The sequence below is a fragment of the Elaeis guineensis genome, chromosome 15 (genome assembly GCF_000442705.2).
Source record: "Elaeis guineensis isolate ETL-2024a chromosome 15, EG11, whole genome shotgun sequence".
Lineage (NCBI taxonomy): Eukaryota > Viridiplantae > Streptophyta > Magnoliopsida > Arecales > Arecaceae > Elaeis > Elaeis guineensis.
Genome location: NC_026007.2, coordinates 67,288,719 through 67,315,468, shown reverse-complemented (window position 1 = coordinate 67,315,468; position 26,750 = coordinate 67,288,719). Strand labels below are relative to the sequence as shown.

At 43.9% G+C, this 26,750-nt stretch overlaps 1 protein-coding gene across 7 annotated transcripts; it reads left to right on the top strand.

Moving 5' to 3' along the window:
* The first annotated feature begins 1,772 nt into the window (after nt 1-1,772).
* Nucleotides 1,773-26,432, top strand: LOC140854035 (tobamovirus multiplication protein 1-like). Of its 7 annotated transcripts, none has more exons than XM_073249337.1 (12): nt 1,773-2,068; nt 14,168-14,279; nt 14,363-14,415; nt 16,473-16,565; nt 16,646-16,717; nt 16,794-16,866; nt 17,087-17,132; nt 17,240-17,303; nt 21,047-21,100; nt 21,345-21,422; nt 21,516-21,622; nt 26,085-26,432. In XM_073249337.1, the coding sequence occupies exons 1-11, from the start codon at nt 1,907-1,909 to the stop codon at nt 21,606-21,608; spliced, it is 900 nt and encodes a 299-aa protein (XP_073105438.1). In that variant the 5' UTR covers nt 1,773-1,906; the 3' UTR covers nt 21,609-21,622; nt 26,085-26,432. The 7 variants fall into 7 exon arrangements, with proteins under 7 accessions (XP_073105438.1, XP_073105439.1, XP_073105437.1 ...); XM_073249338.1 differs by having other exon boundaries at nt 26,072-26,432; XM_073249336.1 differs by lacking the exon at nt 26,085-26,432 and adding an exon at nt 25,868-26,019.
* The last annotated feature ends 318 nt before the right edge of the window (nt 26,433-26,750 follow it).

Sequence of the window (26,750 nt, the reverse complement as noted above, 5' to 3'; positions counted from 1 at the left end):
TTTGTAGATATAATTTCGAGTATCAAGGTCTTGATAACTTTAAAGTAGATGGGTCTCTCTATCTTTCTATTAAAAAAAAAAATTATAAATTAATTTTTGTAGATGATTCTTGTGGGTCTAGGATCAAAAAAATGTCATATGTAACTTATAAGATTATATTTTTTTTTTCTTTTTCATAACATATCCCACGTAAAGACTACAAAAAGAGAAGTTGGGGAACTAGAACTTTTAACTTTTAAGTAATGAAAGATTTTCTTATGAAGTTCAAGACAATTTCGAAGCTTGGAACGAGGAACTGCGAGACTCCGTTTCTGCTGTCCAATCTTCCTCCGCTTCTCAAATGCATGGCACCAGGCACCACTCTCTCCGTCCAACCCACTTCCCAAGGCTAAAGCTTGTCTTTCTTGCTTGGAAGCACGTACCCGGGCCAGAGCCCGAGCCCGAGCCCGAGCCCGAGCCCAGCCGGCTCCAATTCCTCAATCTGGAGACGGGAAAAGGTCAAAAGTCCTTTTGCTACTTGAACCATGATCTATTTACTATACTACCCCTTTTTGATGCTGGAAAAAGATCATTGACCAAGTCATATCAACTGGGATACAAATATCATAGACCTAGTTTGCTGTCGACAACAACCAAAGGGCAATTAGATTAAGTATTTAATTAAGATCCAACAACTATGAGTTATACCTATGAAACCATTGATTATTACCGTATCTTTGAAGCACTTTATATCTGTTGTGGTCAAAAGCTTATGATTCTGATGGATTGATCTCCACTTCCGTGTACATGAAATATTGTTTGCTTCGATCTCTAGTATTATGGTACAAAATTTTATGATTTTTTTTTTAAATATACCTCACATGGAAGAGAAGGTCTCGTTCCATATAAATCAGAGTTTTTCTTGACTTACAACCAATATGGAGCTAATGATATCCTTCCACCTATACCATAACATAGCTTTCTAGTCAAAAAAAATTTTGGATAAGATTGCAGGAGGTGCACCATAGTTCGTCGATGGCTTATAGCTCAAACGGATTAATCTCTGTTTTTGTATACATGAGGTATTGTCCGTTTCGATCTCTAACGCCTCATAGTTTTATCCTTTAAAAAATGTTTTACGTGGGAGAGAAGGTCCTATCTTATATAAGCCGATCTTCTTAACTTACAAATAATGTGGGACTAATGATATCCTCTCATCTACACCACAATAATATCAAAAAAAATTATTAGGTGAACTAGATCTAAAATAAAATTTCATTTAATTATTAAAAATAAATTTTTTAAATAGATTCATTTCATCTGAGGTCTATGATGGAACTGGGAGCTCCAGCCCATCTAATAAATTTTCCGCCAAAAATATCATACAACCTGCAACCATTTAAATTTTAATATTTTTTAATTAAATAGAAAATTATAATAGTTTTTTCTTACATCCATTAAATTGCATGTGCCAGTGCCATGGCACACTTTGCTGGTGCCAAGCTAAATGCTTTTCTTTTTTAAATAACTACCGAATTTTTTTTTTAAATTTGTTTCTATTTAATCTACAAATATGATCATGTGGTATACGAATGTAACATAGCGTTCTACCAAAAAAAAAATGGTGTAACATAGCGGGCCCCACAACGTTATCTGCTACGAATAATTTTGTGCTACAGGTCGAAACCAACGCCGCCCAGACTCGAGATCCCCAGGACCGCCAAGTAATAATGCAAAAATACGAAAAAAAGAACCCGACCGCACCTCTCTAAGCCTAAGCGGCACGTCCGTCCAATGCGCTGCGGAAGAACCAACGTCAGTCCCACCCGATTCTCGCCACGTCTTCCACCCCCCCCACCTCTTTCTGGTGTTCACTCGTCTTTCTCGGATCCCTCGTGAAGGAGAGGGGAAGTCCGGAGCGAGCTCGATGCCGGCCCTGAGGATGGTGGCGGAGTTCTCTGGCGGGGAGGGGATGGCCTGGAGGAACGGGATCGAGTGGTGGGACGAGATCGATGGATCGGAGGCGTGGCAGCGCGGCATCTTCTACGCCCTCTGCGTCGCCTACTCCCTCGTCTCCGTCGTCGCTCTGGTAACACGCCATTTTGCCCTTCTCTCGCTCTCCTGTCTCGTTTTTTGGGTTAATGCGGGTGGATGTAGTTGTTTGAGGTGAGAGTGTGGGAGCTGGGCCTTTGTCGGCTATCTTATTGGATAAATCGAGGCGCCATGTGCTGGGATTCAACTTTGGTTGCCCAAAATGGTGTTTTTGATCAAAAAGGAGGCTTCTTTTGGTCGTTTTTCTCCCGCTCTGTTTTACTGACTGCGGGTAATCGAAGTCGGACCTTTACAGGCCTGCACTTTGGATGAATCGAGTCGCCTTTTGATCAGATTCAAGTTGATTTCCCAAAATGTAGTTTTGCATCCACAAGGAGGCTTTTGTATCTGTGTTTTACGGACTGTGGATCATCGAAAACTGCTCGAAATGGAGTTTTGGTTCGAAAGGAGACTTCTTTTTCCCTTCTTCTTCTTCGCACTTTTCTCTCTGTTTTAGTTTATAAGACACGTGTTTATTTCGGAGTGGGTAAGCTAAATTGGACATTTTAGATGTGTTGAGGTGCCTTTTGATCAGATTCATATTTTATTGCTCAAAATGTAGTTTGTGTTCTGAAAGGCGGTATCTTTTCCTTCTATCCCTTGTCTTTGTTTTAGTGTACAAGATGTGGCTAAGTAAGCGAACTTAACTTTGCAGTTTTTTGGGCCACCTCGTTTGATGGATCGAGGTGTCATGTTTTGCTTCAAATTTTATTGCTAATTTCTGGCTGAAAAAGATTTCTTTCTGTGCATTTTTTTTTTCTTGAAAGAGGGCATTATTTTGTTTCAGAAACTCATTAAGATGATGAATAATTATTCTCCAAAAAAGTGATGCATGGTTGATTTTTTTTTTTTAAAGGAATTGATATCTAGATCATAGCAAATTAAAAAAAAAAAAAAAAAAAAAAAGAAAAGATGGGGACAATGAAATAAAAAGGGTATGTCAGCAAGGAAGAAATCAACTGGGAAAACTGAGATCAGGAAAAAGAGGTAAAAGCATCTTTTATAATATCTTCACCCCGAGTTTTAAAGACTTGGAAGATCCTCTTACTCCTTGTTGGTGCAAAAATCTGCTTGCGCCGGAGAAGCTGGAGTCGGGGAAGTCGCGGTCGCCGCCGGGACCTGCAAGGGAAGTCTAAACCGGAGGTGGGGTTGCTCCGGCAAGACCCTCCGACGCTCAAGTCAGTTCTCTGCCTTAACAAGAATGGAGCGTTCGAACGGAGAATTTAGCAGAGTTTTTAGATAAGAAATGAGCTTATAGAATAACGTATCTGGGTCCTCCTTTTTATAGACGGAGGAGGTAACGGATTGATGGCGACGTTTGTAACCGCCTGGTAGTGGGCTGCCCAGGGTCAGACAGAATTTGCTGCGAAGAGTAGTGGAGTAGACCCGTGGCCATCACTGGGGCGTGCCACATGGAATCTGCTGCGGGAAGTGGGGCGGCGTTTGCTGTCGCGTCTTGCCAGCGGATGGGAGAATCGTGCGGTATCCGTTGCAGGAGGTGGAGCAGGATCGTGGCCGTTTATCGTGGCCTGTCAGGTAGTAATGGAGCCGCGTGAGATCCGTCGTAGGGAGCGGAACAGTGTTGCGACCGTTACTGCGGCCTGTCAGGGGGTGATGGAGCTGCGCGGAATCCGCCGCAGGAAGTGGAGCAGGATCGTGGCCGTGATTGTGGCCTGGGAGTACAGATCTGTCGGCTGAAGTTCGGTTGTGGTCGGAGTCTGACCCCACGTAGGGGTCCGGGCGGAGTCCTCCTTGCGGTTGGGGTAGTGGGTGGAGTCCGGCTCCCGTGGGAGTCCGGGTGGAATCCCCTGCAATCAAAATCAGATGCAAAGTCCGGCTCCCGTAGGAGTCCGGGCGGAGTCCTCTGCAACTAAAGTCAGGTGGAAAGTCCGGCTCTCATGGGAGTCCGGACGAGGCTTATCGGCAGTTGCTGTTGTCAGCGGAGCCCGGCTCCCGTAGGAGTCCGGAGGAGTTATCCTGTAGTCGATGTCGGTGACGGAGCCCGGCTCCCGTAGGAGTCCGGGCGGAGTCAACTTGAAGTCGGAGTTGTCGGCGGAGTCCGGCTCCCGTAGGAGTCCGGACGAAGTCTGTCTGCAGCCGTTGGAGTCGAGGACGAAGCCCGGCTCCCGTAGGAGTCCGGGCGGAGTCTTCCTGCAATCAAAGTTAAAGGTCAAGTCCGGCTCCCGTAGGAGTCCGGACGGGGCTTACCAGCAGTTGATGTTAAGGACGGAGCCCGGCTCCCGTAGGAGTCCGGGCGGAGTCAACTTGAAGTCGGAGTTGTCGGCGGAGTCCGGCTCCCGTAGGAGTCCGGACGAAGTCTGTCTGCAGCCGTTGGAGTCGAGGACGAAGCCCGGCTCCCGTAGGAGTCCGGGCGGAGTCTTCCTGCAATCAAAGTTAAAGGTCAAGTCCGGCTCCCGTAGGAGTCCGGACGGGGCTTACCAGCAGTTGATGTTGAGGACGGAGCCCGGCTCCCGTAGGAGTCCGGGCGGAGTCAACTTGAAGTCGGAGTTGTCGGCGGAGTCCGGCTCCCGTAGGAGTCCGGACGAAGTCTGTCTGCAGCCGTTGGAGTCGAGGACGAAGCCCGGCTCCCGTAGGAGTCCAGGCGGAGTCTTCCTGCAATCAAAGTTAAAGGCCAAGTCTGGCTCCCGTAGGAGTCCGGACGGGGCTTACCAGCAGTTGATGTTGAGGACGGAGCCCAGCTCCCGTAGGAGTCCGGGCGGAGTCAACTTGAAGTCGGAGTTGTCGGCGGAGTCCGGCTCCCGTAGGAGTCCGGACGAAGTCTGCCTGTAGCTGTTGGAGTTGAGAATGAAGCCCGGCTTCCGTAAGAGTCCGGGCGGAGTCTTCTTTTAAGGTCGGCCTTGTTGGCGGGGTCGTTGATTCTATTGAGGACTTCGGCTGGGGGTATTTTATACCCAACACCAGTTCCCTTACTTCCGAGTTTGAATTTCGAACGAAGGAAGTACAGAGAGATGGGCACAGCCGAAGCCGTCCCTTCGAATCCCGCGCACTGACGCCCCCAGATATTTTGGCCTTTAACGCGTGCACGTCAGAGCCCGTTTTCCGGTGAAGGTGACCTGAAGAGTCTTTTCGAAACCCCCGTCGGAACGCGATCCCAAGCGTCGTGCTACGGAAATTTGTGAACAGTCAACCCTCGATAGCGGTGAGGGGGACATGCGGGACACGTGGCACGCACCAGTTGGCCCAGGAACACCCGCCGCCATAACTGCGCTAGGATCCGTCGGCTATTTAAACCCCCTAATCTCCCTTCGTGGCTTCATCCTGTTGATAGGACGGTATCTTTCTTTCACCTGAGAGCCTAGCTACTCAGCTACTTCCCTCGCACCAGTCCTTGCCTTCTTCAGCCCCCCAATTCTTCTCTGAGGGTTCCCACACCATGTCTTCTACCCCGGAGGCCATTCTTGAAGGGATGTCTAGGGCTTGGAGGAAGGCGAGGAGGAGAACGGCGGCCGGTGAGGGACTTCGTCGTTTTAAAGGGGGCTCAAGGAAGAATTCCTTCAACAACAGGAGTTTAATAACGGGGGCCGCCGGTGAAGTTATTCTGCCCGAGAATTTCGGAGTAGCAAGGCGGGGTGATACCGGTCAAGAGGGCAGAGCTGTCGTCACAAGCTGTGGCGAGATCCTTGATGCCGTCGGGGCCGAAGGACCAGAAGCGGTCGGCGTCGACGGTGGGGCAGCAAAATCTGTTGCGGGGACGGTGGAAGTAGCGCATGCCGACCTTGCCGGAGCATTTTGGGTGGCGGCTGTCGTGGAGTATTCGGAGATGGAGCATATCTCTGGCGTCACCGCTGCCTCCAAGGTGACTCCGGCTCTTCTTGAAACAGGTCTTCGTCACTGCTGCCGTTGCCCTTATCGCCCCGGGAATCTATCCCACCCTTTTCCCCCTAGGGTTGGGACTTCGGAGATGGAGCGAAGCGAGGCGAGAGCCGATAGGTCCGTTACACGCACTGGAGAACGCGGCTGAGAAGGACAGAGACGGGGAGAGGAGTTTGCAGCTGGGAGCGGCCTCCGGTATATCCTTCCCGAACCGTGTTCGTGAGGCTTGCAATGATGTATATCTTCTCTTTTTTTTTTCTTGACCCACTGGGTCTTGTAACGTATATCTTGTTAAATGAAAAGGAGATTTTGCTATCTTGTCTGCATCTTGCATCGAATAGTTGTTTGTCGAGCTTCTTCATTTTCCTTTCCTCTTTCTTCTCTTTTTTCTTTTCTTTTTTTTTTTTTTTTTTTTACGTCGTCCTAAGGTCATCGACGACTTCTTCTATTCGTGTAGGGTTGTTATCTACCGAGCTCCTTTTCGACTTTTACGCCGTTCGAAGATACCCGGTTGTCATTTTTCCGTCAATGGCTGCAGGTTCGCTCGGGGCCATTCGGACTCGGGGTCCCTCTTAGGGCTTGAATTCGGGGATCCGAGCTTCCGTTGCCCTCGGGCGCTGTTTGTTTTCCAATCATCACTGTTGCGATCCACTGCCTTCCTTTATTGCTTGGAGTTTTTCTCCGCTGAAGTCGAGGCTAAGTTCGGTTCCCGTGGGAGTCCGGACGGAGAATCCCTCTTGAAGTTGGAGTTGTGGACGGAGCCCGGCTCTCGTAGGAGTCCGGGCGAAGTCTTCCCTGGCGTCGTGGCCGGAACCCGGCTCTCGTAGGAGTCCGGGTGAAGTCTTCCTGCAATCAAATTCATAGGCAAAGTCCGGCTCCAAGTCCGGGCGAAGTCTTCCTGCAATCAAAGTCATAGGCAAAGTCCGGCTCCCGTAGGAGTCCGGACAAGGCTTATCGGCAGTTGCTGTTGTCAGCGGAGCCCGGCTCCCGTAGGAGTCCAGGCGGGGTTGTCCTGTAGCTGATGTCGGCGATGGAGCCCGGCTCCCGTAGGAGTCCGGGCTGGGCTTACCATCGGTCGAAGTTGCTTAAGTTAGGGCAAGGTTTTCCTCTTGGGGGGCGCATATGGGCGTTGTAGGGCCTTCCCCCCATCCGGTCTAAAAGGACCGGGCCTTCGGCTTTGCTCGAGTTAGGGCGAGGTTCTCATCCTGTCCCTAACAGGACTGTGGGGGCACATATGGGCGTTGTAAGGCCTCTCCCCTCATCCGGTCTAAAAGGAACCGGGCCTTCGACTTTGCTCAAGTTAGGGCGAGGTTCTCCTCCTGTCCCTAACAGGGCTGTGGGGGCACATATGGACGTTGTAAGGCCTCTCCCCCCATCCGGTCTAAATGGAACCGGGCCTTCGACTTTGCTCAAGTTAGGGCGAGGTTCTCCTCCTGTCCCTAACAGGGCTGTGGGGGCACAAATGGGCGTTGTAAGGCCTCTCCCCCCATCCGGTCTAAATGGAACCGGGCCTTCGACTTTGCTCAAGTTAGGGCGAGGTTCTCCTCCTGTCCCTAACAGGGCTGTGGGGGCACAAATGGGCGTTGTAAGGCCTCTCCCCCCATCCGGTCTAAATGGAACCGGGCCTTCGACTTTACGAGGTTGCCCTTTTGTTTTTGATACGATTTGTTTGAATTGTCCAAAGACATGTGGATATGCGGTTTTCGATTAAAACGAAGTCACTGGTAGTACATCCGTAAGTTTTCTGAGCTCCACGGCCGCGGGAGGTCAGCTCCTCCGAGCTCCTTAAGATAATAAGTACCGGGCCGGACTACTTCTTTGACTTCATAAGGTCCCTCCCAGTTTGGGGCGAGTTTCCTCCGGTCCTGAGGTTGCGAGACAGCAGCTCGTCGAAGCACTAGATCTCCTGCTTTAAAGGCTTTGTTCTTGACCCGGGCGTTATAATATCGAGCAACTTTCTGTCTGTAGGCTGCCATTCGAACCTGAGCGATCTCCCGTCTTTCTTCCAGCAGGTCGAGGTTGGCTCTAAGACTTTGTGAATTTTGGTGTCCGTCGAATGCCACGACTCGTGCCGTCGGGAGTTTAAGCTCGATCGGGATGACGGCTTCCGTTCCGAAGGCTAAAGCAAAAGGGGTTTCCCCCGTAGGTAACCTCTGGGTAGTTCGATACGCCCATAGCACATGATAAAGCTCGTCCGCCCAAGTCCCTTTTGCTTTTTCAAGCCTTGTCTTAATCCCCTGCAAAAGGGTTCTGTTAGTCACCTCAGCTTCGCCATTCGCCTGAGGATGGGCTACTGACGTGAAGTTGTGGGAGATGTTTAGATCTTCGCAGAATTCGGCGAATCTGGCTCCCGCGAATTGCCGCCCATTGTCAGTGATTAGGGTTCTAGGCAAACCGAACCTGCAAACGACGGATTTTCAGACGAAATCTTGCACTTTCGCTTCTGTGATTTTCGCTAGTGGTTCGGCTTCAACCCATTTGGTGAAGTAGTCGATCGCTACAAGGAGAAACTTCCTTTGTCCAGACGCCATGGGAAAGGGGCCAAGGATGTCCATTCCCCATTGTGCAAAAGGCCATGGGGCACTCAAAGGTGTGAGCTCGGTGGCGGGCTGTCTCTGGACGTTGGCGTATCTCTGGCATCGATCACACTTTTTGACATATTCAATCGAATCATGATGCATCGTTGGCCAGTAGTATCCTTGGCGGAGTAGCTTGTGGGATAAAGACCTGGCTCCCAAATGGTTTCCGCAAACTCCCTCGTGTACTTCCCATAAGGCGTAGTCAGCTTCCGAGGGCCGGAGGCATTTTAAGAGGGGTAAGGAGTATGACCTCTTGTACAGTTTACCCTCATAAAGGAGGTATCTCGAGGCTTGATTTCGGAGTTTCCGAGCTTCTTTCGCATCCTGGGGGAGGACTCCATCTCTGAGATAGATTATCAGCGGGTCAACCCAGCTGGGCTCGTGGTCGATCTCCATTACGGGCCGCGATTCTTCTGTACTCGGGTGTTTTAGAACTTCAAAGAGGACGCCTTTGGGCAATTCGGCCGGAGCCGATGTCGCCAATTTGGAGAGAAGATCAGCTCTGGTATTCTCCAGCCTTGGAATCTGTTTAATGCTGAAGTTGCTGAAGGCGGGGGTGAGCTCCTTTACCTTCTCAAGGTATCTGGTCATACTGTCCTCCCGCGCTTCGAAGCTCCCGCTGACTTGTCCCACCACTAGTTGGGAGTCGCTGTGTACCCGGAGTTGACCTATTCCCAGCTCTTTGGCGATCCTTAATCCTGCGATCAGAGCTTCATATTCCGCTCCATTGTTTGTTACGGGAAACTCGAAACGCAGAGCGTACTCCGCGATGACTCCCTCCGGGCTGACCAAGATCAGGCCTGCACCCGCGCCTGCCATGTTGGAAGATCCGTCCACATAGAGGGTCCAAAAGCAATCGGAGGGATTGGCCTCTTCGTTGGGGGAGTTCGGGTGAGACTTCAGGTCGTCAACTTCACCTTGCTTAGACTCGGCCTCCTCTGAGATGGTGCACTCTACTACGAAATCTGCCAATATTTGGGCCTTTATTGCTGGTCTAGGTCTGTAGTTGATGTCGAATTCTGTGAGCTCAATCGCCCATTTTGCCATTCCTCCGGAGGTGTCAGCCCGGTGCAAAACCGCTTTGATTGGTTGATCAGTGAGTAGCGTCACAGTGTGCCCTTGAAAGTAGGGTCGGAGCCTCCGAGCTGCAATCAACAAGGCGTAGGTCAGTTTTTCTAATTTGGTGTACCTGGTCTCGGCGTCCCTCAACGCGCGGCTAATGTAGTAGACTGGTCGCTGGACTTTCGTTTCTTCTTTGACAAGGACGGCCGCGAGGGCCGTGGGAGAGACCGCCAGGTACAAAAATAGTTCCTCCCCAGGTTCAGGTTTCGCCAACAGCGGGGGTGAGCTAAGGTAGCTTTTTAATTCTTCAAACGCTTGTTGGCATTCAGAGGTCCAACAGAAGTTCTTCGGCTGCTTGAGGGTTTGAAAGAAGGGCAAGCATCGTTCGGCCGACCTCGCGACAAAGCAATTAAGAGCCGCTACCCTCCCTGTGAGGCACTGAACCTCCTTGATCGACTTTGGGGCGGTCATCTCTTGGATGGCGCGAATTTTCTCTGGATTGGCCTCAATCCCGCGCCCTGATACCATGAAGCCCAGGAACTTTCCTGAGGTTACCCCAAAAGCGCATTTAGTTGGGTTCAGCTTCATTCTATACTTTCGAAGAGCGTCAAAGGTTTCCTCGAGGTCGGCGACATGATTTCTGGAAGACCTGCTTTTTACAAGCATATCGTCCACGTAGACCTCCATGTTTCGGCCGATCTGCTCTTTGAAGATTTTGTTCACCAGCCGTTGGTAGGTTGCGCCCGCGTTTTTGAGGCCGAACGGCATGACCTTGTAGCAGTAAAGGCCGCGATTAGTGATGAAAGCTGTCTTTTCTTCATCTTCCGATGTCATTCTAATTTGATTATAGCCGGAGAACGCGTCCATAAAAGTGAGGAGCTCATGGCCTGAAGTAGCGTCCACCAGTTGGTCGATTCTGGGAAGGGGGTAGCTGTCCTTTGGACAAGCCTTATTCAGCTTTTTGAAGTCTATACACATCCTCCACTTGCCGTTTGCTTTCTTGACCAAAACAACATTGGAAATCCAATCAGGATAATTGACTTCCTTAATGAATCCGGCCTTAAGAAGCTTATCCACTTCCTCGGCTATCGCCTTCTGCCTCTCCGGGGCATGACTCCGGATTTTTTCTTTTGTCGGTCGATGCTTTGGGTCGACAGCCAGATGATGCTCCATGACTTCCGTGTCAATCCCAAGCATGTCAGCTGGAACCCAAGCGAAAACGTCCGCATTTCTTCGTAGAAAATCAATAAGACGCGTCCGCACCTCCTCCCCCAGGTTGGAACCAATTAGCACCACATGATCCGCGTTCCCATCATTCAAAGGGATTGGTACTAGATCTTCGATTGGGCCGCCCCTCTCTTCAGTGAGATCATCGCGAGCATCCAATCCATCGACAGGACAGGGGTCCGATTGATCGCTTCTTTGCAAGGCGATGTTGTAGCAGTGTCTAGCTAGGGCTTGGTCTCCCCGGACCTCTCCAATCCCCTGGCTGGTGGGGAACTTCAGTTTCAAATGGTAGGTCGATACGACAGCTCGAAGAGCATTAAGGCCGGGTCGGCCAAGGATCGCATTGTAGGCAGATGGCGCCTTTACCACCAAGAAATTCACCAGAGCCTCGGACTGCTTTGGATACTGACCCGCGGTCACAGTCAAAGCCATCATTCCCTCCGTCGGAACGACGTCACCGGTAAACCCTATCAAGGGGGAGCAAATCGGTCTCAGATGTCCGCCAAGAGTGGTCATTCTTGAAAAGGCGTCGTAGAACAAGATGTCGGCCGAACTTCCGTTGTCGACGAGAATGCGACGGACGTCGTAGTTTGCTATATTCAAGGAAACCACGACCGCGTCGTTATGAGGAAATTGGACTCCCTGGGTGTCTTCTTCGGTGAAGGTTATGGGTTCTTCAACTTTTTGCCGCTTGGGGATGCAGCTGGTATGTTGGTTGTCCCCCGTCAGGATTCCCCCGAGATGGCATTGACGGAATCCGGCAGAGGCCGGTCACCCGGCCACTCCTCATCGGCGACCATAGCCGAAGATAATTGTGCAAAGGCCTCGCAAGAAGGCATCAGACGAAGGAAGGAGGAGTGGGTACCGGAGAAGATGGCCGGAAGTGGATCCGTTGAGCGCTCCTTTAAGAACAAGGGTATTGCGAAGACGCCGCCCTTCCTCTAGTGCCAATCCTGTTGGTGCAAAAATCCGCTTGCGCCGGAGAAGTTGGAGTCGGAGAAGTCGCGGTCGCCGTCGGGACCTGCAAGGGAAGTCTAAACCGGAGGTGGGGTTGCTCCGGCAAGACCCTCCGACGCTCAAGTCAGTTCTCTGCCTCAACAAGAATGGAGCGCTCGAACGGAGAATTTAGCAGAGTTTTTAGATAAGAAATGAGCTTATAGAATAACGTATCTGGGTCCTCCTTTTTATAGGCGGAGGAGGTAACGGATTGATGGCGACGTTTGTAACCGCCTGGTAGTGGGCTGCCCAGGGTCAGGCGGAATTTGCTGCGAAGAGTAGTGGAGTAGACCCGTGGCCATCACTGGGGCGTGCCACGTGGAATCTGCCGCGAGAAGTGGGGCGGCGTTTGCTGTCGCGTCTTGCCAGCGGATGGGAGAATCGTGCGGTATCCGTTGCAGGAGGTGGAGCAGGATCGTGGCCGTTTATCGTGGCCTGTCAGGTAGTAATGGAGCCGCGTGAGATCCGTCGTAGGGAGCGGAACAGTGTTGCGACTGTTACTGCGGCCTGTCAGGGGGTGATGGAGCTGCGCGGAATCTGCCGCAGGAAGTGGAGCAGGATCGTGGCCGTGATTGTGGCCTGGGAGTACAGATCTGTCGGCTGAAGTTCGGCTGTGGTCGGAGTCTGACCCCACGTAGGGGTCCGGGCGGAGTCCTCCTTGCGGTTGGGGTAGTGGGTGGAGCCCGGCTCCCGTGGGAGTCCGGGTGGAATCCCCTGCAATCAAAATCAGATGCAAAGTCCGGCTCCCGTAGGAGTCCGGGCGAAGTCCTCTGCAACTAAAGTCAGGTGGAAAGTCCGGCTCCCGTGGGAGTCCGGACGAGGCTTATCGGCAGTTGCTGTTGTCAGCGGAGCCCGGCTCCCGTAGGAGTCCGGAGGAGTTATCCTGTAGTCGATGTCGGTGACGGAGCCCGGCTCCCGTAGGAGTCCGGGCGGAGTCAACTTGAAGTCGGAGTTGTCGGCGGAGTCCGGCTCCCGTAGGAGTCCGGACGAAGTCTGTCTGCAGCCGTTGGAGTCGAGGACGAAGCCCGGCTCCCGTAGGAGTCCGGGCGGAGTCTTCCTGTAATCAAAGTTAAAGGTCAAGTCCGGCTCCCGTAGGAGTCCGGACGGGGCTTACCAGCAGTTGATGTTGAGGACGGAGCCCGGCTCCCATAGGAGTCCGGGCAGAGTCAACTTGAAGTCGGAGTTGTCGGCGGAGTCCGGCTCCCGTAGGAGTCCGGACGAAGTCTGTCTGCAGCCGTTGGAGTCGAGGACGAAGCCCGACTCCCGTAGGAGTCCGGGCGGAGTCTTCCTGCAATCAAAGTTAAAGGCCAAGTCCGGCTCCCGTAGGAGTCCGGACGGGGCTTACCAGCAGTTGATGTTGAGGACGGAGCCCGGCTCCCGTAGGAGTCCGGGCGGAGTCAACTTGAAGTCGGAGTTGTCGGCGGAGTCCGGCTCCCGTAGGAGTCCGGACGAAGTCTGTCTGCAGCCGTTGGAGTCGAGGACGAAGCCCGGCTCCCGTAGGAGTCCGGGCGGAGTCTTCCTGCAATCAAAGTTAAAGGCCAAGTCCGGCTCCCGTAGGAGTCCGGACGGGGCTTACCAGCAGTTGATGTTGAGGACGGAGCCCGGCTCCCGTAGGAGTCCGGGCGAAGTCAACTTGAAGTCGGAGTTGTCGGCGGAGTCCGGCTCCCGTAGGAGTCCGGACGAAGCCTGCCTGTAGCTGTTGGAGTTGAGAACGAAGCCCGGCTTCCGTAAGAGTTCGGGCGGAGTCTTCTTTTAAGGTCGGCCTTGTTGGCGGGGTCGTTGATTCTGTTGAGGACTTCGGCTGGGGGTATTTTATACCCAACACTCCTTTTTTTCCTCGATCTCCCCCATATTGCCATTATCTTATTCCACCCTAAGATCCTCTATATCTCATTTTCTTCTCCAAACACTGAATAATGATAAAATAGAACCAGGATACTTACTGATTCTCAGGTTAGCTATATAGTCGGACCAAAATATATTTGGTAAAGGGGTGGTGCAGAATGAACTTTCAACTCAGACAAAGAACCATACAGAATGCATGATATAGGACGAGTCCTATTTGTCTACATAAGATTTTCTTCGTTGATATCTTCCCATCCACAAGAACTCTTCAACATTTTGAGGAATAAAGGCACCTCAACTTGCTGAGATCCAACATGTTAAGGAATAAAGGCAAATAGGAAAAGAAAGATGCTGTGTCCCTCCTTATATAACATAGAAGAGAGGCATCACCTCCCTCCTCCCTCCCTCTCTCTTTCTCTCCCCCCAATAGCTGCTCTATTCTCTTTAGTATTTTATTGAACTCTATAGTATATCTCACCATAATTTTATATGTGGCGAAAATAATTACTTAATTTTGCAACATAAAATATTGATGTTATCATTGTGGTGGCTAGTCTGAACATCCTTTCTACCAGGTGCAACTCATCCGCATTCAACTAAGGGTACCGGAATATGGATGGACAACGCAAAAGCTTTTTCACCTAATGAATTTTGTCGTGAATGGATGTAAGACAATCGGATGCTTTTAAATATGTTCCCCTGATTTCATTTTTTTCTTTTGCATACTAAGTATGGTTGTATGAATGCAGTGCGTGCAATCCTTTTTGGCTTCTACCACAGTGTGTTTCTTCTCAAATCAAAGGTTAGCTTGTTCCTGTGGGTTGAGCCTGTCATACGTATAATTTGTGTATGTGTCGCATGTTGTGTATATCTCTCATTATTTTTAATAATCTACTGATTTGAAGTGTTTATTCATACATATTTTGTAATACGTTTGTGTGAATCATTACAGGGGACCACTTGGTTTAGGCTGGATTAGCTGATGATAAAGCCCCTCTAGATATATTATTATTATTTTTTTAAAAGAGTAAATATTTATAGGATAACTGAGGAATGTGCCTGCATTCTGTTTGTGAAGAAAATGAGCTTATTTTTTTCTTTAAGTTTCTTGATCAGCGACCTGATCTTGAACCTTTGCTGGAGAAGTTAAGGTGGCCCATAAGTGGCCCAACTGTCTTTACTATGTTACTTGGGTTTGGGTTCTTTGTTTGATGCAAAGGATGATGTTGAGGTGGTAAAAGCCGAGTAATTATGTAACTTAGGAAAAGTTTGGTGTATATTATTCTTAAAGCAGGTAAGGACTTTTGAAATTAATTGTTTCCATGAAATGTCTTTTTGTCTGCTTCCTTTTATCCAAGATCTTGGTGGAAATGGTCACCTTGTGGGGGAAAATTGAGAAGACTTAACATGGGCTTATAATGGCCTTGGCATTCTTCTTGACCGGCAAACTGTTTCTTTTTATGTGCTGGTTATGATGATGATACTGAATATGACATAGTCCAGATGATACTAAACTGAGTTTTACTGGAAGCTATAGAACTTGTTCACCTAGGATATGGGATTTTCAGAATTGCGGTGAATGTTTTGTTACTTGTGTGGATAGTTTCAAATTACTATAATCAAATGTCATGTACCCTTGGATGCTTGCATCTTTCCAGAAGATGCTGAGATGAAGAAGTTCATTCTAAAGCTAAAGCATGTGCAGTCGGAACACGGAGCAAGAAACAAACACGGTATCTGGGGCTACATCTTCATCTCAGAACCTATGGAAGGACGGGACTTATCAGCCATCTCCAGTTTCAATTAAGCAATCTTGGCAGATAAACTAAGGTTTCACAAGATGCAAGAACTCTCACGTCACCTCAATGCCTTTTCAATGCTGGGCCTCTTCTGTTATGGTTGTTGCATTATCAATGATATCTTGTGAACAAACATGTCTAGTTTATAACCATCATGAAAAATTCAGGAGAGAAAATAAGTAGCATTCCTCTGGTCTGAAAGCTAAAGCAGATGACTGGGACATCAACAGCAAAGAACATGATATCTAAAATCATGAAACTTCAGTATAAATTTCACAATCATGCAACATCAACAGCAAAGAACATGGTGCTCAAAACTCCAAGTTGTCTTAATTTTGTGAAGGCATCTCTTTTTTCAATACTGACTTAGTAATTTCCAGATCTAATAAGGTTTCTGGACTTATCTTAGTATCATATGTCATAATTGAAGAGATGACATAGTTCAGTAAAGTACCAATTTCAGATAGTTTACACAACCATGATGGTTGCATAATAAATATGATTATAATTTATCTGATTTACTTTAACTTGTGATTATGATTTCATATTTTCTTATGACAAGATAATTGCTATGCTAGCCTAAGTATGCTTATGTTCAGAAAATAGAAGTGTAGCAGGTGATTGTATCATATTTATACATGATGTCCTTTTTTTATCTGATTTTGTGCATGAATTTTATGTTACAAAGCTCATATATGAATTCTATTCATGAAGCTCAGTGTAATACCTTACTCATAAAGGCATTCCTCATGCATTATATAACATTCCAACACTTAAACATGGATGTGATTGCTTGCCCAAGAAAGTGGATGATTAACCTGATCTTGTTGGAGGTATTTTTGGCTGTTTCCTTATTGGTTATCTCATGGAACAGTCACTTGGTCAACTTTTGCTCCCAGAACAAGACAAGAAACTAGCTTCATGGGCATACTTTGCAGCTAGGCATAAAGTCACTTGAGCTATGCAATATCTTGTTGTTTTGTTGACTAGGTTATTTTCAATTTTGGTTCTTTATGTTCCTCTCCAACTTAAAACACTACAAAATATCTTATTGATTTAGGCTCTTGAGATGGCACTTCTAGATCTTCCTGGTCTGTTGTTCTTCTCAGCTTACACTCTACTAGTGTTATTTTGGGCAGAGATATATCATCAGGTACTTGTATTTTATTTCGTGTAGGATATTTCCTATTTAAGATGCCAGAGCTTTTCTTATCATCTTATTTTTGCATTCAGGCTAGGAGCCTTCCAATTGATAAGCTAAGACCTACATATTTAATAATCAATGGGGCCATATACATCATTCAGGTAAATGAGAATGTTCAAAATAGTTCTTAAGATACAAGCTTTTATTAACTTTTTTTTTTTAAAAAAAAAATTGCAGATTTGCATTTGGGCATATGTCCAAATAAGTCCTAAGCCTCTTGCTGTTGAAGCTGCTAAACTCTTTTTGGCAAGTAATGACAAATGACATTGTATCTAGTTCGATATGACCTTTTCAGCTAAATCTTTACCTTTATTTGGTTCACTGGTTAATTTGTTTTTATATTCATTTCTGATGGAATGCCTTAACAGGAAAACACAGAGATATGTGGCTTTCTCAAATTTTTTTTGAATTTGTTTTATTAATCAAGTGCCAATACTGGGATGATGATAACCACATCCTTTTTGTTGCAGTTGTTTCATTCTCTGCTGCTTTGGGATTTTTGATATATGGTGGGAGGTATTGATTCTTCTAACTTATTGATCTTTTAAAATTACCCAAGCTTGTTTTGACCTGGTTTTTGTATTCCCTGCTATTGTCTTATCTAGACTCTCATCTTATTGAAGGTTGTTTTTTATGCTGAGGCGCTTCCCGATTGAATCTAAGGGTCGTCAAAAAAAGCTGAATGAGGTATTGTTGACGATATCTGTATTGTTAACTTAATTTTCCTCCTTTTTTCTGCATGAACATAGGTGCTTCCTGCCTATGGAAAGTAAAAGAACATAACAGTATATATCTAGGCTCTGCCCTTTTGCATGCAGTGAGAATTTTATCAAAGGTTTTGCTATTTGTATTGGTGGTGCATAGATTTGAGGATCTCATCATTTTAGTTCCTAGTAACTGCATCTTTATTGAGGAATTACATATATATTATTACCTTTTCATTGAACTTTTGCGGATTCTCTTATGATTTTAAGGCATGCAATGCTCGTATTGTTATAATAAATAAGGAAAAATAGTGTATCACATGTAGTTTTTGTGAGACTAGTTCCTTGTTTTGGGTTCAATGGCTCCAAGGTAAGAAGTTACGAATATATTTGGACTGAATTAAAGAAGTATAACACAACACATTGCGGATGCCACATTAGGCAACCTGATCATGTTCATCATTATATCCACAATTGGCTATTAGTTTACTTTGCGTACATGTTTATGTAATGTCTTTGTTTTTATGTTTGTCTTAGATATCGATAGATTCACAGATGTGGTTATTATTTTCTTATGGATTTGGTTGCAGACAAGCATACTAATATTTGTTGTATGGTAATATATGCTGTAGCTTTGGAATGGGTATCCTGTCATAGTTTCTTTCAGAAAGAAGATAATGGTTTTATGATCTGAATCTCAGTCATCTCCCATGGAGACTGAATCATCAGCTAGGCATACAGATGTCCTCTTTTAGCCTTAATTCATTTTTATGTTAATGTAGATGTTATCCCATTTGGAACCATGCTTGTTTACAAAAAAAAATATGCATATGGTTTTTAGTATCCAATTCATATGATGTGGGTCGGGACCAGTAAAGGGTATCAAGGAAACCAGACTCAGCATTTAATTTTAGAAGGGAATTTTGGGTCTTTCAGTGCTTCCTTTTGTGTAAGAGTAATATACCTAGGTATATTACTATTGCCTAGTCATCTCTTTCCAAATTCTTGTTATAGCTGATAACAAACTAGAATATATTAAAAGAAATTCCTATATTGAGGGAGGAGTAGGGTTGAGAGTTGCTTGGCGAAATGGGCTGAGGTGCAGAGATAGGATTTCTATCATAGCTTTTTTTTTTGGGGTTGGGTTGTTTTTGTTGGGGGGGAGAGTGGTGTTAAATATTTGTCTCATCTTAGATTAATAGAAATTACAACAATAAAAAAAATAAATTCATTGTACATATCAGTTCCAGCCACTTATAGATGTAGATTAAAAAAAAAAAAAAAAAACCAGACCCATTTCGCGAAATTAAACACATGGTCAAATGTAAGGAAGAAATAAAAGACTATAATACTTGGTACGAGTTACACCATACGGCAGGTTAAAAGGATTGTAAACTAAGTTTCAATGAAAAAATTAAGGTACAACATCAATTAAGATAGCATAAGAAGAGTATGAAATTGATGGAGAAGGGGAAAACATATGGAACCCTATTTCCTAATTTATGAAGGGCAATTTACCGATAACCATATCTGCTCATCCACATATTAAAATCTGAAAGTTTTGAACTCAGAGAATTATTCTTAAAAGTTTAAGCCCTGCAACTAAACTTCAGCAAGGGGGTTTGGGCTCTGGCCTTTGGGAAATTGGCATTCAAATGGTGTGAACGATGGAGCCAAAAAGGAAAAAAAGACTAATGGATGATAGAGTAAGAGGGAGGTCTGGTGCTTGTTTGGAGGGATTTGACAGTGGGAAGTGGGATCAGGAGGCAAAAACCAGGTGGTGGTGCTTTGGTGGGGAGGGGGGGGTGGGGGTGATGTGGTGGGTTGGGCAGTGCTATGATGTGATTATTTCGAGGGCCATTGAGTGAGACATGGTCTTCCTCGGTGCAATGTAGCTTCGCCCCTCAGCAGCATGCATGTAAACTAGGTAAGAGGATAGTCTTGAAAGTCGAAACTACTAATCTTGAAGTGCTTTGTGGCAATGCCTATTGACTTCTAGAGGATTAGAGGATAGAGTAACCTCAGTACTGTGGATTAACAAACCTATTCTTCTAATGAGAATGAGACACCCAGAAGCTGGATAAGGTATGGAGGATTTGATTGAGTTGGTAAAGGATTGGGAAACGAGGCCCTGATCTTCAATTTGACTATGGAAAAACAAAAATATGCATGTATGTAACATCCTTATATTTAAAGCTTAGCGTCTGTTTGTTTGAATGCAACTCCAAGCTGTATGTCATGGAACTCAAGAAAGTGGGTGCAATTCAAGAAGCCTATTAACCATTAAAATCCAAAAACTCATGTATCTCACTTAAGTAACCAATGATATTCTCCATTAGGTGACCTCAAGAAATTGAAACTGACTTATCATGGCATGAAAGCTACCTCATCTGCCACATTTTCTCATCCCACTTAAGGCAACTTCTCTAAAGAAATGCAAGCCAGATGATTACAATTTAGGACAACTATAAGACAGAAGACTTCTGCTGCACCAAATGCTTGTAAGACTAAGAGGATCTCATCTTCAAGGAACCCACTTCTGTTACTTCTTTATTTATATTGAAACAGACAGACTGTCTAATAACTATGCTCAAATCATGTAAAGTGTTAAATGCATGACTTAACACATTTAAATAGATCAATATGTAAAAATGGATATCCATGGTTCCTTGCAGGAAATGACTGCATTTAGGGGTTCTAATAGACTAAACTTTGTGGAACGCTTCCACATAAAATTTTGGGCTCAAAATCAGAAGTCAAGTCCATGGTCCTGGTTTATATATTCAAAGCTTGCATGAATTTAAGCCATTTTTATCCTCGAACTTTTAAGAAGTCAGAGTGATCTGAACGTTTTGTAGCATGGATAAAATAATGTAAAATAAAATAAAAGGGAGGTTTTTGGTAGGGCTGAAATCGGATCAAATACCAGTATATCTATATCCATATTTGTTTTGTTTGATGAATACAGATACGGATATGGATGTTATTCGAATGCAAAAATCATATCCTTGTTTATTTTAAATGGATACATATATAAATCAGATACAAAAAGTATAGATATAAATGCAGATATAATTTGGATAATTTAACTTTATGACCACAAAATCAAAAATATTACTAAGTGAATGATAAATCATGTTAATAGCATGTTAAATAGGGCTGCAAATAAATCTGGATATTCAGATATGGATCAAATAGTTGTCTATTCATAGTCATATCTATTTTTTTTTGATGGATATGGATATTAGTCGGATGCTCGAATATTTATCTATATCCGGATAGATTCGGATACAAAAACGAATGCGGACGACTATTATAGGATTTAGTTTCGCCCCTAGTTTTTGGGCTAGACATATATGGGCTTGTTCTGTGTCCAGCCTGATGATTCTAATCCTTCAGCAGGCCTTATCCTTACTTCTCAACCTATTGACAACCCTCATGAACCAAGTTCATATTCATCTTTACATCTGGATTTGTTGTGGGAGTCATGCTGTACGGGTTGGCTTCTCTTTGTCTGGAGCTCAATTTCTCATAGTACAATTTCTGAAATTTAAATTATGATTGCTGATTAAAAAATTGAGAACTAGTTAATATGTTTAAAAAACTTTTAGAATGTCAGGAAACCCGATTTTGGGTTAAACTGTTAATGTGAAATTATGTGCTTCGGCAATGTATTTGGTTTTGGTTGGTTATAATAATAATTTGTGAAGTCGATTCTTTTGGCAGGTTGGTTCTGTGACTGCCATATGCTGCACATGTTTCTTGATACGGTGCTTCGTGGTAAGATCTCTAGTTTCTAAAATTTCCTCCCTTCATACTTAATAGAGTCAGGTCTGTTCCCAAGGAGTTTGCATAGGATTTCTGCATTAGTTCTTCATAGAGGCTGATTTTCTGGCTGTCAGGTGTTTCCATCTTAAAGCCAATATTGGTCAAACCATAATTGACAGCCATAGCATCTATAGGCAGACAGTGATCCTAACTAAATTATTATTACTATCTGTATAAATTTTTGAGTTGGCCCCAGGTTGCCCTTTCTGCATTTGACAAGGCTGCTGACCTTGACGTCCTCGATCATCCAATTTTGAATTTAATTTATTACCTGGTAAATCAGTGACATTTTTTCTTTACTTCAACTTTCCTCAAACACAATCAGTATATTTTTCCATCTAATGGTGGTTCACTCCTGCATTTTTAGCTGGTCGAGATTCTCCCATCAGCTCTAGTATTATTCATCCTTCGGAAGCTGCCCCCGAAGCGAGTTTCAGATCAACACCACCCCATTAACTAAGAAGCTTTAGCAGGGTAAGAGATATTATTCTGTCAAGTGATTTTTGTCCGTAACAGTAGCATCCATCTAGCTGAGTTTCTGATTTGCTTTTCTATGTTGTTTTATTGTCAGACTAGTTAATCAGTCTCAGGCACTCATTTGGCCGCCACAATGCTGGTCCGATGTGGCATGTTGGTCTTTTCATCAGGCTAATCAGTGGCTTTTTATTTCTTGTTAATTTTATGGGTGGGCTAATTTAAAACTTAGCAAACTGATTTGAGCACCTCTTCATTTTTTAGGAATGTTAACTGATTACTCATGGTAAAGAAAATGTTCAAAAAAAAAAAAAAAAAGACTTTTAAGAATGTTATTGTTAATACTGGAGTGCCAATGCACCTTAGTTTTTCAGATAAAGCAATAAAATGGAAGAATTTTCTTCTGTCAGTGGTATTACGTTTTCATAAGATATATCTTGTCCGTGTAACTTGTAGCTAATTCCAGAGTAATTTGAAACCATATTCTGAGTGGAGTATCTTAGAATTCCAGAGTTTATCAGGCAGGTCTCTTCTCTCCCACCATTGATGATTCCTCCCTCCTTCCTATTCTCTTCTCCCTATAATTCTTCCCATCCCCCTGTGCGTCTTCTGCACTAGCCTTCCTTGTCAATGGTAATGATGCATTCTCTGCCTGCAACAATGACCTTTGCCAGTGATGATGATGGTGAGGACATCTCGAATGCCTTTTCCTGTTCCTCTCTCTCTCTCTCTCTCCCCTGCTTTGAGAATACCTCCATATTTAGGCTATTTCCGCTGCCTCGGGTTGCCATTTTATTGCATCGCTGGCTAAACCTGTCATTGATTTTTTGAAGCTAGCTTGGTGGTGATTTGGATGGTGGTCATGGTGAATCTTGTCTGGTGGTCTTGGTGGATGTGGTTGTGAAAATGGTGGTGGTGGTCTCCATGATGGTGGTGACAGTGGTTGAGGAGGTGGTGATGCACTACTTGATTGTGGTGGTGCTTGCTGGAACAGGGAATATGATGGGCAACAAATTATTCTCAGGAAAGAAAATTTTCTACAGAATTTTGGTAAATTTAAATAGTTGAAAATAACAAATTCTAGAGTAGAATATCTACAGGGTATTGGCTCAATGCACTAAATGGATTCTTTTTGTTAGCAGGAAACAGCTCCAATGGATTCTTGCTCTCTCTCTTTTCTTTTTTTAATTTTTCCTTAATTATATTCTCGTATTACATCAAAAATGTTGCTTACAATTTTAATAAAACATATTTTCTCAATATGTCCTCACTCTCAAAATGCTATTGAATATGCTAGTCGACCAAATTAACCTAGTTTTCTCATGATCTGTACTTTGACGTCTTATTATATAATTTTTAAAAGTAGTTTACGATGCTTCTTTACCCATGCTAATACTTTGCACTTTTTCTAATTGTGATTAGTGCACATTCATTCCTTCATTGCAAGTCTAGACTCATATATGACCTGGTCCTAAATTGATTTAGGATGTTAGATCCCATTCTTTGTTAAAATTTAATACCATTCATTGTATTTTGGTAGAATTGGCAGTTTGGACATGAAGTGAATAGATCTGATCCAACCTGACTTAAACTATATATTCATGTTGGGAACCTCATTGGATTTGGACATGACCGGAACCCATGGAGTAAATGGGTAGTCTCATCCTAGACAAAAGACCAATTTGTCAAGTTTGGACATGACTTGAACCTATTTAGATTCAACTTAATCAGCTATCTTCTCGATCAACTTGATGCCACCTAAAATTTTCTGTATCCTTCTAACCAGTGTCTTGATTGCATTTCCTTCTCCTTCCCTTCACTAATGACCATGTAGCTATCAGCAATCTCCTTAATTTGTTCTCAGCAACATTTACTGTTTTATAAACCACAAAAATATAACTCCTCCACATCATTAATGAGTAGAGTTTCTGTGGGTATAAACAAGACCATCATTTATTTAAATATGCATTAGTTTTATTGTATTCTGCATGGACATGATCTTCATTGATCATAAAAGTTACCTACCCTCAGAACTGCCACTATCACTTATAATATACATCTTGTACTTGCATTGTAGGGTTGTCAAGGAGTGACCATCTCGTCCAGTCTTATGTGAACTACCCACTCCAGCAGCCTTGCCATCCAACTGATGCAGTTTCTTTGTACGGCCTGCAAAAATGAAAGTCAAATCCCAGAAATGTACCTTAATCAAATTAGTATATTTATCAAGTTGGTCCAAGTGAATAATTTAGGACCAGGGAACCATGAACTCCATGACTACAAACAAAATTTTGGAATGGTTTAGACTTGTAATCTAATTAGAATGTGTCTTGTCATGGAATCGTATCAAGATCTAGTGATCAAGAACTATGCATTAAACAACCCGGCAACTTGATTTTTCAACAAAAATTATGCATAAAGAACTCAGCAAATTGATCATCAAATAATGGGAGCCAGAAGTCCTCTAGTTGTAGACAAAAACTAATGATATGTCATAGAATCATGATTTCTGATCAGATTACTATATCAGATTGCCATCATCAGTTTCTGATAATGAGTTATCACCGTTGACATATATATATATATATATGAACCGATCTGCTACAAAACTGCTGCTCTAATTTAGTCCTTGGATTCATCTACAGGGAATCAATTTGGCAAAAGACTTTGGTCAGACCTGCAAAAAAGTAGTTATCCGTATTTCATATACATGGCTATCATACTTGCTCACCTATTCCCTATCCTAGAATACCCGTTAACAAGTCTTTGCAAGGCACACACTAGACTTAGTTAATTACGTGATGATTAATGTATGCTTAAGTTGGACTTCATTGATAAATCATTCAGAAACATCCTTTGGTTCCTATACTTATTAATTTGTGCTATTCATGAGAAAGGATCAAGGGATAATAAAAACCAGAAAATGGATCGTGCTTGGAGATATCTATAAAGACAGGTTCCTTCTTTTAAGGACTAGTCAATGAACAATATGTCGCACCTAACAATGTCTTAAAATTATCGCAATTTGATGTGAAGAATATGTATTTGGATGGATGAATTAGGCCTCTGGTTAAAGGCAGGGTACTGAAATATGGGGCTTGTTTGGTAACAATTGGATGATGTCAAAATGAAAAATGTTTTGTGAGGGATGCACTGGGACAGCATGGTTAGAGGTCTAATGCTGGAGTAGAATGTTGAATACCATATCATACAACATAAATCTAAACTAATCAATAGAAGGCTAATTAATTGGAAGAATATGCAGTCACTTAAATCGAATAACCATGTCTGCATTCATGTCATCCTGCTTCATTTGTTTCAGTGAGTGGTGTAACCGTTGTGAGCATGTTGATCTGCCATTATTCCACCTCCGATCGACATGAAGATTTGATGACAAGTATAAGGATCTAATAAGATAGCTTTTACAATTTTTAAAAATAATTTCTGTAGTTGCAAATATGTGCCTGTCGCCAGGTTCAATTGTTAAGGGTAATATTATCATTGATCAAAGAACCTTAGCTCTTTACATGATAGTTACTCCAAAAGATTGTTTCTAGGGACAGCATAATTGAACACTTATTGCTTGCAGCCATGTGCCGAGACGTTTATGTTGATCAACCTCATTGATGCCAAAGTGAGGAACAAGTTAAACATGGAAGAAACTAACTGGACTTAATCATGTTTCTTGTTTTAAATTGTCAAGTTACGTATTGTTAATTAATTAATCACTCCGATAAACTTTGCTAATCTCGGTTAGGGACTAAGGTAGCAGTTGGGCCTACAAAAGAGCAGTCGTTGCTGGCCCCAAAGATAGAATATTAGGTAGCTTATAGGCATTACACAGAAAAATAAGTGTCTCTAGGCATAACATCAACTGCAATATCAATTAGACGAACAATGGGAAGTACTGAAGGTAAGAATTTCTGTAAAGTTGGGCATAACGGTTGGGAAAACCCAGCACCATGGGAAATTATTTACTCAGAAACGTACACAGCTTATAATGTTCTTGACTTTGTCTTATTTGCTTTATTTTTTTGTCATAGTAGAAAATGAGAGTGCTTTTAGTCAAGGATCTCACTACAAAACACTTAACCCCTAATTGTGTCATTTAGGTAGAAAATGAGTTATTTTATGATGGCTAACCCTTTATCAAATTTATTTATCAAATGAGAGTACTTTTAGTCAAGGATCTTCTTATTAGGATGGATTTCTTTTTTTGTCTTTTTCCTTTATGAATCTTGTCAGATCTTTGTGAAGCATTGATATGCAGAACAAGTGAAGAGGTTGCATGAGAACTCAAAGCGCTTCTTTTCTTTAGATTAGCTGAACAAGATAGACACTTTTGTATCATTATGGTGCTTTTCTACTTCATTAATTTCTTCCTATCTTTCTGATTATTATGATTGCAATTATTTCAAATTCTTCTCCTGTTACTATCATAATCACCAGTTGATGACATCAGGATGGAATAGTAATTAGGATCCAATCCACGACATGGATAGTGCTACACTCCAGTCATAACCACCAGGCTGCGATGGTTCAACTCCTCAAGAAAGATTTGGCTAACATCCATTGGCCTGTTATTCTTATTTGAAATGGTAAAATCTGATGTAATTAACATTAGATTTTGCAAACCCTACATCTAATTTAATACTCATTAACAGTTGAAGGACATAAACAGTTTAGGAAGGGGTAGTTGGTTTTAAATAATGAATTAGATACGACACACGTGTATGGTATATTATACGCATTGGCAGATACTGATTGTCTTCTTTATAAAGTGGTTGGACACCATGTTTTTAATCTAAAATTTCCAAGTTTCATTAATTTAACCATTCTAATCCATTAGACCTTGAGGCAAAAGACAAAACCTTCGCACTCATCCAAAGTAACTGCATATTTTGAACTTTTCATTTTAGAATATGATGTCTTACCGAAGCATATCCTCTTAGCTTGTTATTTGATGAAGCGTACAGAAAAGAAAGAAGTGGTATATACAGAGGAACGACATAAATTTAACTTGTTTATACTCTTCTTTTTCCCTTTTCTTTCGGTATACAAAGTTTGCCACCTGCTTGGTGGTCATATTATAAAATACAAATTGATTCACCAGTTTCTATTTGTTGTG